The sequence below is a fragment of the Cyrtonyx montezumae genome, unplaced genomic scaffold (genome assembly GCF_038088225.1).
Source record: "Cyrtonyx montezumae isolate F1298 unplaced genomic scaffold, pur_monq_1.0 scaffold_0, whole genome shotgun sequence".
NCBI lineage: Eukaryota > Metazoa > Chordata > Aves > Galliformes > Odontophoridae > Cyrtonyx > Cyrtonyx montezumae.
In genome coordinates this window covers 53,156,702-53,175,227 of record NW_027071824.1, presented here as the reverse complement: position 1 = coordinate 53,175,227, position 18,526 = coordinate 53,156,702, and the positions used below count along the sequence as shown (strand labels likewise).

Genomic DNA, 18,526 nt, shown 5'->3' with positions numbered 1-18,526 from the left:
TTTCCCTATTTCTTCTTTCCTTCCATTTCCTTAATACCATTTCCTTATTTACATTTAAAACACTATCTAATCTGTTCTATTGACATTTTTCTGCCCTTTGGGCCTTTCTAGTCTCAGCTCTATCCTCATCCCAGGAGATCCCACCCCCCCCCCAGCTTCTAAAAGAGTTTTTTGTTTGTTTGATTGATTTTGATCTTGTTCTTTTTCAGCTACAGGTAAGTATCTTACCAAAAAGAACAGAAACAAGCAGAACAGGAAGAGCAGTGGGAGTTATCAGGACATTTGCAAGCCATAACTTTGAGTAGTAACTTCAACAGCTACACTCTTGGATAGAAAAATGTCATGCTTTTTTTTTTTAATATATATATTGATAATATTTGACATACTTGATAATATGTCTACTATAAACATAGCGTTGTGCCGCACACAACCAGAAACTGTAGACAAAGCAATATGGCACACACTTTGATGAATTCAACATAACACAAAAAGTGACGGACTCCCAGCAGCAGCTGTAATGGTAAGAAAGACTTAGAAAACAAAGCACCTCGATAACCTAAGAACAGATCTGCTAAAATAAGGAAAGTTCTGTGCAAGGAGATTATAATCTTTCAAACATCAGACCGATTGCCCAAGGATCACAGTAGAAAAGTAAACTCAAAAGCAAGGAAATATTAGCTTGGAAAAGCCTCAGCTTTCCAAAAATCAAAATTATTAAAAAGCAATGTATCTGCTGATCATCCTACAATTTAACTGTTTTCTTGTCCATGGGAATAAACAGCAGGATACAACAGTTTGCAATATCCGTTTACTTTTTTCCCCCAAATGTTTTGAACTAATTAAAGAAAATATTCTCACAGAAAAAAAAAATTAAATGAACACAAAGAAATGTCATGACAAATCCTGAGACGAATTACCCTACAACACTGCTAGTCCATGAAAACTGGCTGGAATAATAAACATAGCAGAGTACTCAGTGACAGCATACAAATCAAAAGTATTTGTAAATTATTAAGCTGTGCATGTTTTTAAATGACAAAACATGCTCATGGGTTTGCTTTTAAAATCTCTCACTGTTTGTTATCAAAGTTAAAAGATCATTTGCATACCAATACACATACTGTAAACATGACATTCTCATTAAGGAAAGATGGGTTTACAGTAATTCGATCTTTTACAAAAAGCTATTGGTAACTAAACCTGTCAGTACCTAACTTTTCTAGAAAATCAAACCAAGTTTCCACTCTCGAAGTTGAAACGTTACCACTTTAGGAAACAGCCCTGCGTATTTGTTAATCAGAAATATAATCGAGTGACATATTTCCATTTGCTCCTTGGCTGACAGTTTCAGCTTCATTACATTTTACAAGAAAACAGCAAACTTGCAGAGGTCCTGTAAATTCTTTCATATCGCAACTGAAGTTTAATTACAGCAGTGAAGAAAAGCAGCAGTGATGCAAAATAAGATCAGCCCAATTGCCCTTATCTGATGATAGGATCTCTCTTCCTGTTTGGCTTGCAGCAGTGAGGACTTCTTGTTTTGTTTCATATTTTGTTTTTTTTTTTTTTCTGGTCAGGCTGCCTGTCTCAAGACTGATACAAGCAAGCAGTTAACATGCCCCTAAGATTCCACCTTGAGAATGATCCTTATACCAACATAACCAAGTTTCAATCAGTAGGTCGGGGAATGATACTGATGTGAAGAAAATTATCTGGATAGCTCATATGTTCGCTTAGCCACTGTAGTGGTGTTTCCAGCATTGGCTCAATTCCATGAATCATCACTTGAGTCGTCTTCTCTCCATCTGATTCAAAGAAAAAGAGAAACCACTGAGTACATCACTCAAAGTTCACAGAAAGATTAAACATTTACTTATACTTAATTTACAGTAGATTTAATTGGTGTTACAGAGTTCAGCCCTTAACAGAATGAAAAGCAGGAAGTACTGGTATGGAGAAAGCTGAGACTAGTATCATCTAAGAAAGAAACAAACGTAAAATAATTGCAATTAAAAATTGGTTTAAGATAAAACTTAATCCAAGCACCATTCTTCTTCATTAGCTGCAAGGTTTTTTTGTTGGTTTTTTTTCCTCCCCTACAGCAATCACAGCTTGCCGTCAACACAATTAAGACATATCTATCTCTCCCAGATGTAAGCCATATGAATACTTTTTTTGTGATTATTAGGCTTCCTGAAACTTACTGATGACTTTTTTTTAATACTTAGTGTGCTTTCTGCTGAAAGACTATGTGCAGTATGTCATAAACATATGTAATGTTCCTGAAGTAATTCTGTTTTGCTAGGAATAATTTACTTGAGAATCTAGCAATATTGCTGAGTTACTCAGAAGGCTGAGTTGGCACCAGCTTTTCCTCACTTAATTTCATCTCTTGGAAAAGCTATGTTTGTAAATGATTCCCAGTATGACAAGAATATATTCTAAGAATATTTCAATTCTTTTTATTTATACTTGTCCCAGAGGATGCAAGTACTTTGATCCTTTGATTCAAATGATGGGAACCAGCTAAAGCAGCTGACATAACTGTCACAAAATGAACTAAAAAAACCTGAAAATGAAAATTTATTTCAGAGTCATGATATGAGAATCGCATTTAAAATATGCTCCAAATAATGGTTCGAGGGAAAAAAAAAAAAAAAGAGTAAGTGGTGACCTTCTGTTGTTTTTATACTATACTCTGGCTTTCTCACATGGACCTACCACAGTGATATCCAAATTCAGTGCGCAGAAATATCACTGCCTTTTCTAACTGGCATTTCATCCCCCTACCATCTACAGAGCAGATCAAACCACTGCATTGCCCAAGAGCTGCATGAGACAGAGTGGAATCCAGGATGTCAGAAGTGCCATTACTGGCTCTTTCATTCAGCTCCCCCAGTTACAGCGTAACTCCTACTTCATAAAACAGATACAAATCTTATTTGTGTTCAGTAGCCCAAATGCTTTGAAAGATGTCTGAAAAAGTTCATATTTTAACTTGATATCTGTTCCAGCACAGGCAATGTTATTTTAGGAACAGTCACCCTTGAATACACTGTTAACTTTATACTATAAATAATTCCTACTGCAGAAGCAGACAATTGTGTCTGTCTAAAATAAAGTATCATATATTAGTTATATGTTAACTACACATGGTATTGTACTCTGCAAAAATTCCTGATGAAAAACAGAAAACTTGATTACATAGATGGCACAGTATACATGTTATCATACTTGATTAAGTATAAACAATTGCCAATTTCTGTTTTCATTGCAGACTGGTCAGAAAACTGCACATCATGTACAATAAATCTCTGGTATTTCCAACCAAAGCAAGTATTTACAGGGTTGAAACACCACTCATCAAGAGCACAAACTCCTGAAGATTCCCAGTAATCAAGTTTTTATGCTGAGAAGCTGAAAACATCCAACGTTTTCTAAAGTAGAATACACATTTAGCACACTGAAGTCAACCTGCGGTATTCCATACATTGGCCATAACACTGATGACAGATATTTACATTTCAGAACGTTAGTTTATTGTCAGAGAGATCTCATTTGCACAGAGATGGCAGAAAATACCGTGTTAGTTTGCAGACTTATTTTACAGCAATTCTGTCACTGCAGAGGAAAAAACCTTTAAAGCTCAAGAAAAAATTTCAACAAGAGTTAAACTGTAAACACAGATGACAGAATTTCATGTTATGTGACAATATAAGAGAAGTGATACTGCAAAATTTGATCACACATCATACATTAAGACTCACACAATAATTCATATGTATTATGCATATTCTTTCCTTAAAAATAACTATTATGTTTCCTCTTCATCCCAATTCTAACCCTGTCCCTAAATTTAACACGTAGTTATTCGTACATCTCTTTCATCTGTAAATTTAGTAAGAATGTTCTTGTTAATGGGCTGGATGATAGAAACATTAAGAGTCTGGCCAGGACTTCTTCAATTCTTGTCAGGACAGTCTTCAGTTTCTTCTTCCTTTTCATCTGCAAATCATTCGCAATCACTCTCCACCTGGACATTATTTGGTCAATTTAGTACCTCTAAAGTTTCACCAAAAAAAGCCATTGGCTTCCTTGCAGCTTTCAAGGATACACTGTAATCTAATGCCAGAAATCTTACACATTAAAGAAAAGAGTAAGAGGAAACAAAAGATTAATTTGAACCAACTCTGCTCGTGACAAACACACATTGGCTATTGCACACATCAACGTTTATGTACAGTTTATTCTAGGTCCAGATTGTGCTAGCTCCTTATACACAGCTGTTTTTAGCAAAATCCTGCACTAAAATGGATTAAAGATTTCAGAATTCGAGCATCACCTTCTTATGATTGTAGGAAAAACTTATAAACTCTTTCATTTCACTCCTTTCCTATATAACAATATTTTTGGACATGTGCATGTGTGTACTAACTTGATGCCTTTTGCTTAAAAATGAAATGCAATTTATCTGTGTATCCCATTTCCCCTTCCCCCCACCCAACTCTGTCCCTTACTCATGCAAATCTTTTATTCTGTTTCTCAGCAAATTGAGAAAATCTCAGGGGTCAATGAAGAATTTATGCTGTAATTAGAATCTACATCTCTGCACTAGTGCTGTTTGTGCCTTAGTGTTATCTCTGACAAAGCATCACTTCTCTTTAAGTCTTGCTCCCCTGGAGGCTTGATGAAAGAGCTCTTATCTATTAATTCAATATTTACCGTAACCTTCTTCCACAAAATCCCTTGTTTTTACTTCAGTATTTTCCCTTCCTTTTGTTACTATAGAGCATAAACTCTCACTTAAGTGGCATTTACCCAAACTTTCTTCAACTTTTATGTTTTGAGTAACTTCCCCATTTTCAATCACATACAGACTCTCCATAGATGGCTCCTCTACTTTACGTAACAAAAGCTGAAAACAGCAAATTATTAAAAACCTTGCTGAAAAATACTCAAGTCTCAACAGCTGCCTGTCTAATCAGCACCCACATTGCCACTCTGATCTGGGTTCTAAAGATGATTTGTTTCATCTACCTGGCTTATATCTGTAACAGATATGCATCACGCTTTTCTTTCCATTACTGTTTGTAAACTTCTAGGAGCCGTAGATCATTTGGTTTGCATCCTGACACACCAAGTATTGTTCTCTGCTTTCCCACTCCATATTCTGTGGCACAAAGAGATTGTTGGAATGCTTCTGTAAAAGAGTACAAGTTGCTAAACATAACATATATTTAAATAAGTGACATAAGATTTCAACTGCTTAATTATGTAGAAGATTAATGCCGTGTCATTGGACCAGGTCTATAAAAATTAAGAGCTAATAACTTTGCTCATCTGTGCTGCATGAGGTTCAGACTCGGAAAGATCATAACTGTCAGCACCCATTTTACACTACAGAGTAACATAGTAAAAACTCCAGAATTTTCTCATAAGCAATGTTAAACTGTTCTAGTCACCCCACTGACTTCTCCTTTTAAGTCAAGATAAAGTTGGGTTACATGCTAGGTATCATATGACATACAGATGGTTTCTTTTACTTTGTTGCAGATTAAGGAAGAAGAAGAAGTGAAATTTTTCATAGAAAATTTTACAATGCGTGTACACAGTAACTATTTACATCAGAGCATTTACAGTACTACTGAACTGGTACCAGTGATAAATACTGTTCAAGCATTTACAAAAAAGCTTCAAGCAAATGAAGCTACCTGCTATCAGAATAGCTATCAAAGGATTGATTTTCCCTTGGTTTCTTTGAAAATTCATGAATGCAAAAAGCACTATAAGCCCCTGGAAGTTGCTAGTGGTGAATAAGCAAAGGTTATTAAGTCTGTTGGTAAAACATCACCAAGTTCCATCTATAGGCACACAGCTACGACTACCGGTTGCATACTAGATCACTAAATGAAGACACACTAACTTAAAGACCGTAATGTGAAGTATGCACCTGAAAGCATACCATGTCTAGTTTTCCAGCACTAAACAGTCAGCTCAGACCGAAAGGAAGGAAACAGATTTCTACCTCAGTGCTCCCGATCAGGAACCCACCTTGATCCAGACAAAGCAAGCGTTGGTATAGGGCTCTCTTGCAGATAGGCATCTGATAAGAAGGAAATGAGATGGTGGTGTTGCTGCATCTCAAAAGAGACCTTGAGAGAGTGCTTCAAAGCACTTCTCATCCTCAGGCTGCCTGAGTCCACCCTACTATCCCTCCCTCTCTGAGGAGAATGCCCGACTACACTATTTCCTCTCACTGATCCTAAACTTCCTCTAAAACCCTCAATGTTCAATAATTAACGAGAGAGTGCAAACAAAGAAGAAGGGAAAATATGCAATCTTCAGGGAAGGTGGGAAGATGTGCAATGCAAAAATATAAAGTAACACATTATAAGTTTCTGTATTTCCTTTAGCCATGTAAATCATTGCTTGATAACTAAAACACTCAAAATGAGAACACGAGAATTAGCTCATTTAGCATCAAATCAGACAGTTATAATATTCCTGATGTAATCTAAATACTACTGGATCACCTCTTTTAGAGAAGAACAACTAAAGAAGATGAAGAAAATCAATTGCTTTTCAGATAGTTTCCAGAGCAGAATGGTAAGAAGGAACTATTCTGGCAAAGCTGCATACTTCAGCCACTTTTTGCCGCCCACATTTGCACCACAGCGCTCACCAATGTTACAGCTAGAAACTCCCTTTCATCTACCCAAGATCAGCATCTCTAGCCAACCTACATCACTGCTATGCACCACTTAAAACTCTTTAATGGCTTGAACTACCTCCATTCAAACTTGTTACCTCTTAGCAAGCACAGGTCAGGGCAATGTAGCTGGCTTAAATCATTTCACTGACAGACACTGCGAGTCATTTCGGATTTAGCAAGATTTTCCCTAGTGTACTTCAGTTACAATTCTCTGTATGCAAGTCCTCTGCATTTAAGTCCCAGATCTGGCCTGCATCCATCAAAATGGACAATGCAGAACCCTTTCTTGTTCAGGGACTCACCATTTACCAAACTGCCTTTAAAACCCCAAAAAGGGAAAACAAGGAAATCAAATAATGTGCATCTTGCATGATATATGGTCACAGGAATATATTAGACAGCGATACTAAAAATTGTAGGGACTAATAATAAACAAGGAAAATGTCATGCACTATCAACAATGTAATAGGAGTTTCCCAGCATTTCCAGATGTGAAATGGGCCATAAAAACTTGCTTATCTTCAGAATACATCACAGGTTCTGGATTAGATATCACTAGTGACTCCTGACAACAGGTTATATCACACAGTATAACAGGGAGCAGATATTTCCCTCTTTTGTGACTCTTCTGTAGCTGCTCTCCTTTCCATCCCTCCTTCTCTTCACATCACCAGAGAGCAGAACAGCCCTGAGGCACAGGTACCTCAAAGCAGCCAAAACACTCCTTGACCATGTGTGCTCACAGATGGTGCTTTGGACAGCTCAGAATCTGAAGAGACACCTTTACAGGGCAGACTCTAATCTGCCTCTTTAGGATCTTTTAGGAAATTATTTACACATAGGTAATCTTCAGTAATGTGCTTCACATGTAGCTGCAACTACCAAATTTTTCAATGACACTGTTGTCTGTTTTTAAAACAAGTCCTGGGCAAGAAAAGGTTACAATTTCCCTGAAAACTAACATGTTTTGGTTAAGAGCAAAGAACTGCATGCAAGTCTTTCACAGAAGACTACACTGAATAGCAAGCAAATAAATTCAAAGCTTCTATGTTCTAACCTGTAACCACAGGTGGTAATAAAGAACTGGATGGTAGCTGGAGTAACCCTCACATTTGTGGGCAGGCCAGGTTGGTTACTTTGCAATATGTAGAGAAGAGACAGCCCCAGACAAGCCTTGACAATGATTTGTGTACCAGTTGTAGGATATGAATACACACACTTGATGAATGTATTTCACTTTCTGTACTTTTAAGTAGGTAAAGTCTTAAAAAAAACCCAACAACAACAACAAAAAAAGACCAACAGAAACAAAACCCCAAACTGCAATAGTCCATAATTGTTTAATTTGATACAGTACTCTTCCAACTGCTAGCACTGAAACTGATGAACAGCATTTAGCTCTTCAAGAGCAACCTTTTCAAAATAGCAAATAATTCCTATGTCTGAAGTTTAAGTTGACAATATGTAGACACCATTTACAGCAAAGCAATTACTTTTATTGCATGTGCTACAAAGTTGCACCTGCTCATAGAATACCTGTAAACTTCTGAAAACAAAACAAAACAACAAAAAAAAACCCAAATACCTAAGGGGTATTTATTAACTAAACATTACAAAAGTAGCACTAAGATGTTTAGTCAGACACCACATCTGCATTTATGGCAGAATACTTCTTTGCTTCGTCAGCAAACCTACCTATGGAATGAAACAAACCCGTGTACAAATCAAATATTCATGCTTTTCCTTTTTTAAAGTATATTAAAAAAAAAAAAGACGTATTAAAATATTTCAGTTTTATCTACTTATAAGCTCAAGTTTCTACAATTCTTTCCTGACCAGTGCATGTGCAACAGCAACTGAAGTACAGAAATGCAGTGAGAAGTTCAGATTTTACAGTAGCAGTGACCTCAATATAAATGTCTCAAATACAAAAACACGTTAAACAAATCTTACCTCCTCAGTTGAGTACTGACAGGTACTCAATACCTGCACAGTTTTACACACGAAGACAAAAAAAATGCTGAGCCTGGTCTCAACTCAAGACCAACTGATCACATGGCTCTTTCTAATAAGCTCAGCACATGAACTTCAGAGGGGGAACATTAGAAGTCTCTTTACTGATACAAAATACTTAAGCAACCATTACTTCAAAGTCTAAAGGAATTACACATCCTACATCAAGTAGGACTTTTTTTATTTAATTTTACTTTAAAAGCTATTTAAATAGAAAGAAAGTCTTAGTTCAAGTTTTCAGAAGCTTCAAGGTAGTTTATTTCAACCAAAGGTCAAAGGCTTTCCTTACTTCTCTGTGAATTCATCTTCATTGCAAAAAGGACCGACCTTGTTCTTCACAGTAGTATCACCACTGCCAGAAGTTACTCATTCCCACAGCAATCTCAACGCATTTTCCACCTAATCACACACAAGCTATCAAAATTACTGTTTCTTCCTCTCCCCTAATTTGGAGTAATTAGCAACATAAAGAGAAGCACAGATGAAATATTGGATCACAACGGGCAAGATATGCTGTTCAGTACACTCTGAGCAAGAATGAAAAAATAAAAAATCTGAGAAGCTGACTCTAAAATAGCCTAGCCACAACAAAAGGTTCTGTCTGACCTCAAAACTTTAGAGGCTGATGTGTGACACGATGGCACAGCAATGACTTGTCATTCCTTCCTGCAAATCCTGCCAGCACTGGGGAAAGCCACTGATGCTGATTCAGGTGAAGAATTCATACAGAGAAATATCTGTTCAATACACTAGTCAGAACCAGGTTTTTTTTTCCCCCTCAAAATTACTCTGCATCTGGAACAAGCATTGTTCCAAATAAAAGAACAACTTGGGGAAGGATTCCAGTTCATATGTAATCCAATTGCCCAATATAAGTATAACTTAACCATCAGGTAGAACTTTTTAACAGGCAGCAATACATCTCTCATTTTAACTACTGGAAGTAATATAAGTTCAATTCCTCAAACTGAAGGTCATAGCTTTCCAAAATATGTTCAAGGCTCTGGATATTTTCAATACCTACAGAAATATACATAAATATCACACACTTCTTTTAAACGCGCCTCACAGACAACCAAAGGTAAATGAAATCCAACACTTTCTAAAGACATCCATGAAAGCAAAACTGTACAAAATATCTCAATTATTCCTCCACTGTGATATTGCTGTGAAGTCTACACTCACAGATTTGGAGCTATGCTTGAAATTGTGTTGTATTTCTCTATGCACTTTTTTTTTTTTTAATTTGGTTTATCTCCACAGGATCTTCTAGGGGCCGAGATATTTATTACATTAAAGGAGAGGAAATTGCCACCATTCTTAGTATGATTAGATTCCCTGAATGATATTCCAGTAGTCCTAGCCTTCTCTATCTATAAAATGAAAGTAGCTGAATATGCAACATAATCATCTACATTAAGCATCATTAGATACTACGAAAAAAACAAAGTATTTGGGATTATTCCTATTCATTATTTTCTTCATGCAATTCTTCCTCTCAATTTCTTGTCATCCACAAATCAGTCCTCACATTAGAAAGCTACATTTCTGAAACACAACAATGTGACCAATCATCTCTTAGAAAAGTTTAATAAACTTCAGAGCAGCTTATTAGAATTTGGGATGCACTTCAAATCTCACAGCAGCTAGGCAGTAGGTAAACTAGAAAACGTTTCTATCTCACTGAAAGGTTGCATGAAAAGTCTTTTGTTGTTGTTGTTTGCTTTAAAATTCTTGTGTATTTAATAGAAGCTCTTAATAAAGCTGTTGCAGGTAATCCCAAGCTAATTTATGACAAACCAAAAGTGCTTTTCTTCAACCACGAAAATTTTAGCATTTAAAAGGTTTTAGAACACTGAGTCCAAGACACTTCTCAAACATCCAAGCCCCAAGAATATGGGAAAAAATTGTGAACAACCTACCAGCAAATACTCTTACATAATAATAAATCCTTTCCTAGTATCCATGCCTTAGCCTAAACTCTGAACTAATAATGCATCTGTGTCACTTCATAATATACTCAAATTCACAATTGAAACTTTTTTTTTTTTTGCAAAGCACTTAAATTTGGATAAGCATGTGTGAACAAAAGGCAAAGTTCTATGTATACTGAGCCACTGTCCACATAACAAACAAGCACACAAGATACATATACATGCAAAGAATAGGCAAAGTTGTGTTAGGAGTTGTGTAACTTTTCAAATTGCAGAATACTGACTTAGGAGTTAACTCTTACACGCACCATACATTTAATCAGGTTTGAGGTTTCCCTTCACTCTAAACTTTATACAGGTGATCTTCAGAAACTAAGACTTAGTTGAGTACTGACAGGAAGTTAAACGTAACCAAGATTCTTGAAAAATTGGAACATTTGATAAAGATTAGTATAAATCAAATCAATTTGCTGTAAGAGTTCTTGTTGCTAACAGTTCACAAGGACTTTTGAAATGTCATTGTTTTCAACTGTACGGTTCTCCCAAACAATTATCAAATACTTTATACAATTTTATATTTCCTATGCATATGCACATTTATGCACTTTTAAAGGTTTTTAATGGCATTCCTGAACTTTCAACCTCTATTTGACTTCATTTTCAACTCAACTTCATTTTCACATAATGCCTGCAAATATTATTCAATTGTAGCCATCGTCCATCTTTTATAATTAACTTTTCAGCTACTCAAATGATGAACTACTCCTAGCAAGACAAAGCAAAGGATTGCTGTTGCTACAACATTCAATACAGAAAGCATCAGCAGCTTTATTTGTTTTCATAAAGCCATCATGATATTTTTTAGTTTATCTGCCCGGTTTAATAAATCAAACTCAGAATTGGACTTTCTGACATAATTATAATTAAAAAAAATTGCCTGAAAAAATGATAGGAGATATATACAGATCAAAGATCTAATGGTTGCTACTTAATGTTTTACACCTTCCTACATTTAACTGAAGAAAGATAAACTGGTTTTGCTTTTTTCAAAACGCTACATTCAACAATATCGTTATGAAAGTTATCAAGGTAAACTTCACAAGCAAAGTAAACATGAAAACGTGGATAAGCTACTCAACTAACCCATAAGAACAGACAATTTTATTCCATGTCTGACAAATTCTCCAACCTCTGCGATGTTGATCAGTAAAATCCCAGCTAATTGAATCCATTGATGTGAAAAACCACAGGCTCAAATCTGTACTGCATACATCAAGCTGAAGTATTTCTGCTTCAGCCATGGCGGTAATAGTCAGGGGGTCAGGTCAAAGAGGGTTAAAGCGAGTCAGGATATGGCCAAAGGAATACATCAAACACTGATTTTAAAAGGGCAATTAATCTTAGACAGAAATGCTTCCTGGGGAACGAGATCTCAATCTTAAGAGCACACTACATGATGTAGCAGTAAAAATGTACATATACAAGCTTAGAGAGCTTTCATCCTGTGATCACAAACAGAAGGGGAGTGTTGTTTATCAGAGAAATACAAACTCTTGCTACAATACTTACATTAGCTTCTTCCAGGCCCTTAGTTATTGAAAAATAAATTCTTTAATGAGTAGACAATAGAATTAGCACACATAAAATTTCTCTGTACACATACTGTAAGTTCTTTTGAGCAGCTAGTACATAAAAGCATTTAGAAGTCCCTACCACGACACAATTAAAAAAATTTACTCTTGAAAAAATTAGGAAGGAGTAGATAAAGGAGCAATGGAATACCTGAAGGGCTATTTAAACAGACCAGCAACTTCCTAAATAAAGTCACAAAACAGCTATCTGTTCAAAGGTTAAGACTGCAGATTAATTTTCCTCAAAAGTTCAAAAATAATTTCCATACCAAAATAATACCTGAAGAGTTAGCTCCAACAACTGATAACATTATCACATTATCTTTTTAGACAAAACTTGACTTCTTCAGAGCCCTGGAAGTATTTTTCCATTTTAAAGCATAACAGTGGATCCAGGAATTTTTTAACACATGCATGTAATATTTGTAAACAAGAATTTGCTAAATTAATATCATTAAGCCATGTGGACATAACAATGTAGGAACACATTTCTGAAATGAGTTACAGCTTATTTTGTTGCACTAGTTTGTGCTTTTAAAGAGCTAACTCTGCAACCAACCTTCCACCAGAGGATACTGATTCCTAACATCAGGAGTAGCAGAATGCGATCTACTTGTGTAACTGGTACACTCATGGTTTCTTTGCTTTAATTCACAGGAAAACAGAATAGCATGAGTTGGAACTGGATGATCTTTAAGGTCCCTTACAGTCTCCCTGCCACGGACAGGGCTGCCAATCACCACATCAGGCTTCCCAGGGCCCCATCCAACCTGGCCTTGAACACCTCCGGGGATGGGGCACCCACACCCTCAGCTTCTCTGAGCAGCCTGTGCCAGGATCTCATCTCCCTCTGAGTAACCAAGTAACATCTAACCTAAATCTCTGCTCTTTTATTTTAAAGCTATTCCTCCTTGTCCTATCACTGTCAGACTACATAAAAAATTGATTTCCCTCTACTCAAATACTGGAAGTCCACAACAAGGTTTCCCTGGAACATTCTCTTCTCCAAGCTAAACAACAAGCCCTGCTCCTTCAATCTTTCTTCGTAAGAGAGGGGTACTCCAGACCTCTTTGTGGTTCTCCCCTACACTTGCTCCAAAAGCTCCACATCCTTCTTGTGCTGGGGAATCCAAGCCTGGACAGGGTACTTCACATGGAACAGAGCTGAGGAAGGACAATAACCTCCCTTGCCTTGCTGGCCACCTCTCTTCTGATGCAGTCCACAATACAGTTGGCCTTCTAGGCTGCAAACACACACAGCTGGTTTATGTGCAGTTTTTTGTTCACTGGGAGCCCCAAGTCCTTCTCCTTAGGGCTGCTCTCAATGAGTTCTCCCAGTCTGTAAACCTGTCCGGCATTACCCCAATTCAAACACAATACTTTGTACTCTGACTTGTTGAACTTCTTAGGTTCATGTGGGTTTCAAGCCTGTCCAGTTCCATATGAATAGCATCTCTTCCTTCTTTTCTATCATCTATATCACTCATCTTGGTGTAATCAGAAAACATGCTGAGGGTGCACTCGATCAAGGTTGTTGATAAAGATGTTAAAGAGCAGCAGTCCCAAGATGGAGTCCTGGGGGAAACCACTCAACACCAGCCTCCTCCTGGACACAGAGCCATTATCCACAGCAGTATGACTGCAACCATCCAATCAATTATTTATCCACCCTTTAGTCCAGCCTTCAGCTCCATCTCTCTTCAATTTAGAGACGAGAATGCAGCAAGGGATCATATCAAATGCTTTGCATAAGTCCAGGCAGACAACATAAATTGCTCTTCCTTTGTTCCCCAATGCCAGCACTCTTAACACAGAAGGCCACAAGATTGGTTATGCATGATCTGCCATTGGTGTAGCCACACTGGCTGTCTTGGGTCACCTCCCAGCCTCACGTGCCTTACCACAGCTTCCAGGAGAATCTGCACCATCGTCTTCCCAGGCACAGGCATGAGGCTAACCCACCTGTAGTTACCTGGATCTTCCTTTCTTAAAAATGGGGATGATTCACTTTTTCTAGTCACTGAGGACTTCACCTTACAGTCGTGACTTTTCAAATATGATTGCTGCAGATATCAGGGTCTGAGTCGATTGCTCTCAGGCGGGGAAGCATGACAGGACTCAATATATGAGTGATCAGGCTTCAGTTTATTACCCGGACAGCCTTATTCTTATAGTGTTAAAGACAGGGACATATAAAAAAATATCACACAACCATTGGTAGAGAGCCTTGAGAAAAACAACTTTAAAACAACTCCCAACAATTAACAGCAGTGAGAAACACATTCTGGAGGAGGCGACTTTTGATATCATCCTAATCCTAAGAAACCAGGCAGGAATGCATTGGTGGCGGATGTGAAAGGCAGTGCTGGCAGGGCGACCCCTGCTTCAAAGTGCACTTTTCCTCTCTCACTTGCCACAGACCATCTCCTGCTTTTACTTTTCTCAAGGTTTAAACAGTGTAGTTTCTTTTGAGCACCGGATCAGTGTGGCCAGCGCATAACACAGAGCCCAAAGGGAACACCTGCTAGCTAAACAGAATAGACTACCAAGGACAGCTTACTCTAAAAAACACCTATAATTACAATTATCAGCAGTCCTGTGAGGCCCTCTTTGCTGAAGGCAGGCTGAACAACATAATCACAGAAGTTTCCCATAGACATCTTGGCAACTTGGGTTGCTCAGCTGAAGCAGTTCATGTCCGCCTTGAGTTGTTTGTCACTTGGTCCAGGGACATTGTGACCTCCTATCAACATCTAATACTGTTCCATGAGTATATAGTCTGTGCTGCTGTGCAAACTATGCTCGTACATATCGCCGTGACCTCCCTGCTCCTGCAGCCATTTCCCAGTAATGATGGAGAGTGGCTTAGCAATCACATCAGCAGTTCCTTCAGGACCCTGGGATGCATGTCATCTGGTCTCATAGACAAGCATAGATTCACCCTCATGAGATGATCTCTAACTTGCTCTGCTCTTCTAGTGTGAGCAATTTTGCTCCCTAACCCATTCCTAGAGGTTCAGGGACTTGAGACGAGTGGGAAGCCTGACAGCCCTTGAAGATCCAGGCAAAGTACTTGCTGAATACCTCAGCCTTCTCCATGTCTGAAGCCAGCTATCCCTTCTTGTTTATCAGAGGGGGACACTATTTTTCACATCCCTCACCAAGACCAGTTCCATCTGCACTTCAGCTTTCCTGATCCCATCTGGACAGCATCCCCGTATTCTTCCCAGGTCACATCCCTGTTTCCAATCCCTGTGCATTTCCTTGCTCTCCCTCGGTTTGACCAGCATGTCCTTGCTCAGCCATGTCAGTCTTCTGTCTCCTCTGCTTAATTTCTTGTGCTGGGAGGATGGAGAGTTCTTCTGCTCTCAGAAACGTGTAGCTGAAGAGCTGTCAGCTCTTTTCAATTTCTATGCCCAAAAGGACAGTTTCCCAGGGGATCCATCCAGTAATGCCTTAACCAGATGGAAATTTGCTTCCTTGAAGTTCAGGGTTCTGATTCTGCTCTATGCCAGATCCATATTGCTCAAGATCATGAATTCAACCATGGCATGGTCACTACAGCCCAGACTGCCTCCAATCTTAACCTCTTCAATGATTTACTCAGCATTAGTGAGTACCAAGCCTAGCAAAACTTCATCTCTGTTTGGTCTTTCTAACACCTGGACTAGTAGTTTCTTGAATTGCTCGCAGCCCACTGTGTTGCTTTTCCCATCTGTGTGGCTGAAATCCCCCCCATCAGCATGAGAGCCTGCAAATGCAATGCTTCTTGTAGTTGAAGCAAGAAGGCCTCATCAACAGGCTTCTCTCAATCAGGAAGGCTGAGCAGTCCTCAACTAGCAAAAGTCCTATTTTGGTCTGGTCCCTAATTTTAACCCACAAGCTCTCAATCTGATCATGGATGTTTCTCAGAGGCAGCCCTTTGGAGGCTATTCATCTCTTCACAGAGTGGGAAAATCACCAGTGAACACCTGTGTTACAATACAGGACTTTCTGAAGTTTCCCAGTGTAGACACCCATCATATTCTGCCATAGTAAGCATGGTGACAACACCCATCAAGGAAAAAGGGCAAGGGGCAAAGAGATATCCATATCTTCAATGACTACATAATCTCTGTAGAGAATATTTACTACTTCAGCTCTGATATAAGAACAAATTTTAACTTTCCTGCAAATATTCTCCAAAACAAAAATACAATTTACCCAAGGAATGTGAAGATTTCAACATTTTTGATGAAGATGAGTCATTCAAGGAGGGAGTAACTACAATTAACAAGTGCTGCTGAATCCTTATAGAAGGCAATAAATACAGTGCAGTGTTAGTGGTTTATTTCATCTCATGTTATTGGTAAGGCTATTACTTTTCTCCTTGTTATTTTTGTAGGTCTTTTGCAGCTTCTCTTCTTTCTAGCCCTGTAAGATGTTTACCTCCTGTGAAAATCAGGTTACACATGCATACAAAAAGGCAGAACAAAAAAAAAAAGACTGCAATAGAGAATCAAAGAAAACAGGAATGATTTTACTTAGCCTTACTGCACATGAAGCTAATTTATAGGTATAGATGTAGCTCATTAAATGGACCAGGACACATACTCTTTACCTCAGTGCAAGAGCCAGCTTGAGCCTGATCAGCTGAAGTTATCTCTCTAGCCACAACAGGAACTCAGGGCATGTAATGGTAGGACCAGGGTACCGACTTTAAACTAAAAGAAGGTAGATTTAGATTAGATAAAGAAATTCTTCACTATGAAAGTGGTGAGGCAGTACAACAGACTACCTACCCAGAGAAATTGTGGATGTCCCATCCCTGGCAGCATTCAGGGCTGTGCTGGATAGGGCTCTGGGCAGCCTGATCTATCAAGAAGCAACTCTACTCAGAGCAGGGGGATTGGAACCAGACAGTCTCCAAGGTCCCTTCCAAACCAAACTACACTAAAATTCTATGTTTTACATTGCTTATTGAGAATATGCCCTCTACTGTCAACCCATGAACACAGAAGTTTTCTGGTAGAGCATTACTTGGCCTACAGCACAACCATGTCAGAGAACAGCTAACAGTCATACCACATAAACACCAGGTATTCTAGTCTTCTTTTATAGTACAACTAGAAGCATGAACAAAATTCTGTTGCATCTTGGTTGATAAATTTACATTGGTAAACCTTTGTAATGGCTTACTACTGCCTCCTGAAAGTCTGGTAGACTACTAAAGTCTGCAGTTACTTCTCCACCCAGTCACAGTACTAAAGGCAGCATGGATTAGCATGGATAGCAAATGAACCTTAGCAGGATGATTTCCATACTGAAAAAAAAAGGAAAAAAGTACTTCGGAGCATTATTATATTTTCTATTAAACTAACTAACAACAACAAACATGTTAGCCTATATACTTTTCATACTATAGCTGTTGCTGACATGCTTGTTTACAAGAGTAAAATATGAGAAGCTACGAGAAAAGTGTTTTTTTCCTGTGAAGTTTTTGATGCCTCAGTCTCTCATACTGAGTGAACTGTGCTTGAGATGTAAAAGGCTGATTTTGATCAGAATTCAAAGGAAGTCCAAATCTTAACTCTGCTACTGACCTCAGTGTGATCAGGTGCAAGCCACATCACCCCTCTGTGCCTCTAATTCCTCCTTCCTTTTTGTCTCTTCACTCATCTTTTGTCTAAGTGATTAATTCAGTGGGAACACACTGAAATATCCACACAGTGCATAAAGAACCTGAGGTCTCCTCCTAAAACACAAAAAATATTCCTTTTAAAACTGGAAATTCACCACAACCAAAACATTCGGTCAAGACGCTTTGGATTCCAACAGATTTCCTACTAAAACTCATATACAAATCATATTACTGACATAACTTGTCCAATTTCTACTAGTTTTCTCAATCTTTTCTTGACTGCCTAGATTTTCAGATCCACAGCATTCCATCAGGAACTTGGGGATAGCACCTCAAATCTTCCACGAAATGTAGCTCTAATACAGCCCACGAAGTACACTGCACTGGGATGGTAACAATAACTGTTTTCTGCAGAGAATTCCAGAAGTTTTGGTTTGTAGTTTCCAAATGGAATAAACTCAGTTTTGAAAAAAAGTTATTCTGTTCTGTGGAGAATTTTACTTTCTCCATTTCATACTACTACTGTTAATAACAGACATATAAAAACTATTCAAACACACTTTGTTGTGCCTGAATAAAGTCACTGGCATTCTGACAAATTTAAAGAGAATAGTCT

The 18,526-nt window shown here is 38.1% G+C and overlaps 1 protein-coding gene across 2 annotated transcripts in view; it reads right to left on the bottom strand.

Moving 5' to 3' along the window:
- Positions 1–794: 794 nt before the first annotated feature.
- Positions 795–18,526, bottom strand: part of ATG5 (autophagy related 5) — a 73,723-nt gene continuing 55,991 nt past the window's right edge. For both annotated transcript variants that reach the window (XM_065735609.1, XM_065735616.1), the window contains exon 8: positions 795–1,805. In XM_065735609.1, coding sequence (XP_065591681.1) covers positions 1,669–1,805 — 137 coding nt within the window. In that variant the 3' untranslated portion in view covers positions 795–1,668. The remainder of the gene's footprint in view (positions 1,806–18,526) is intronic.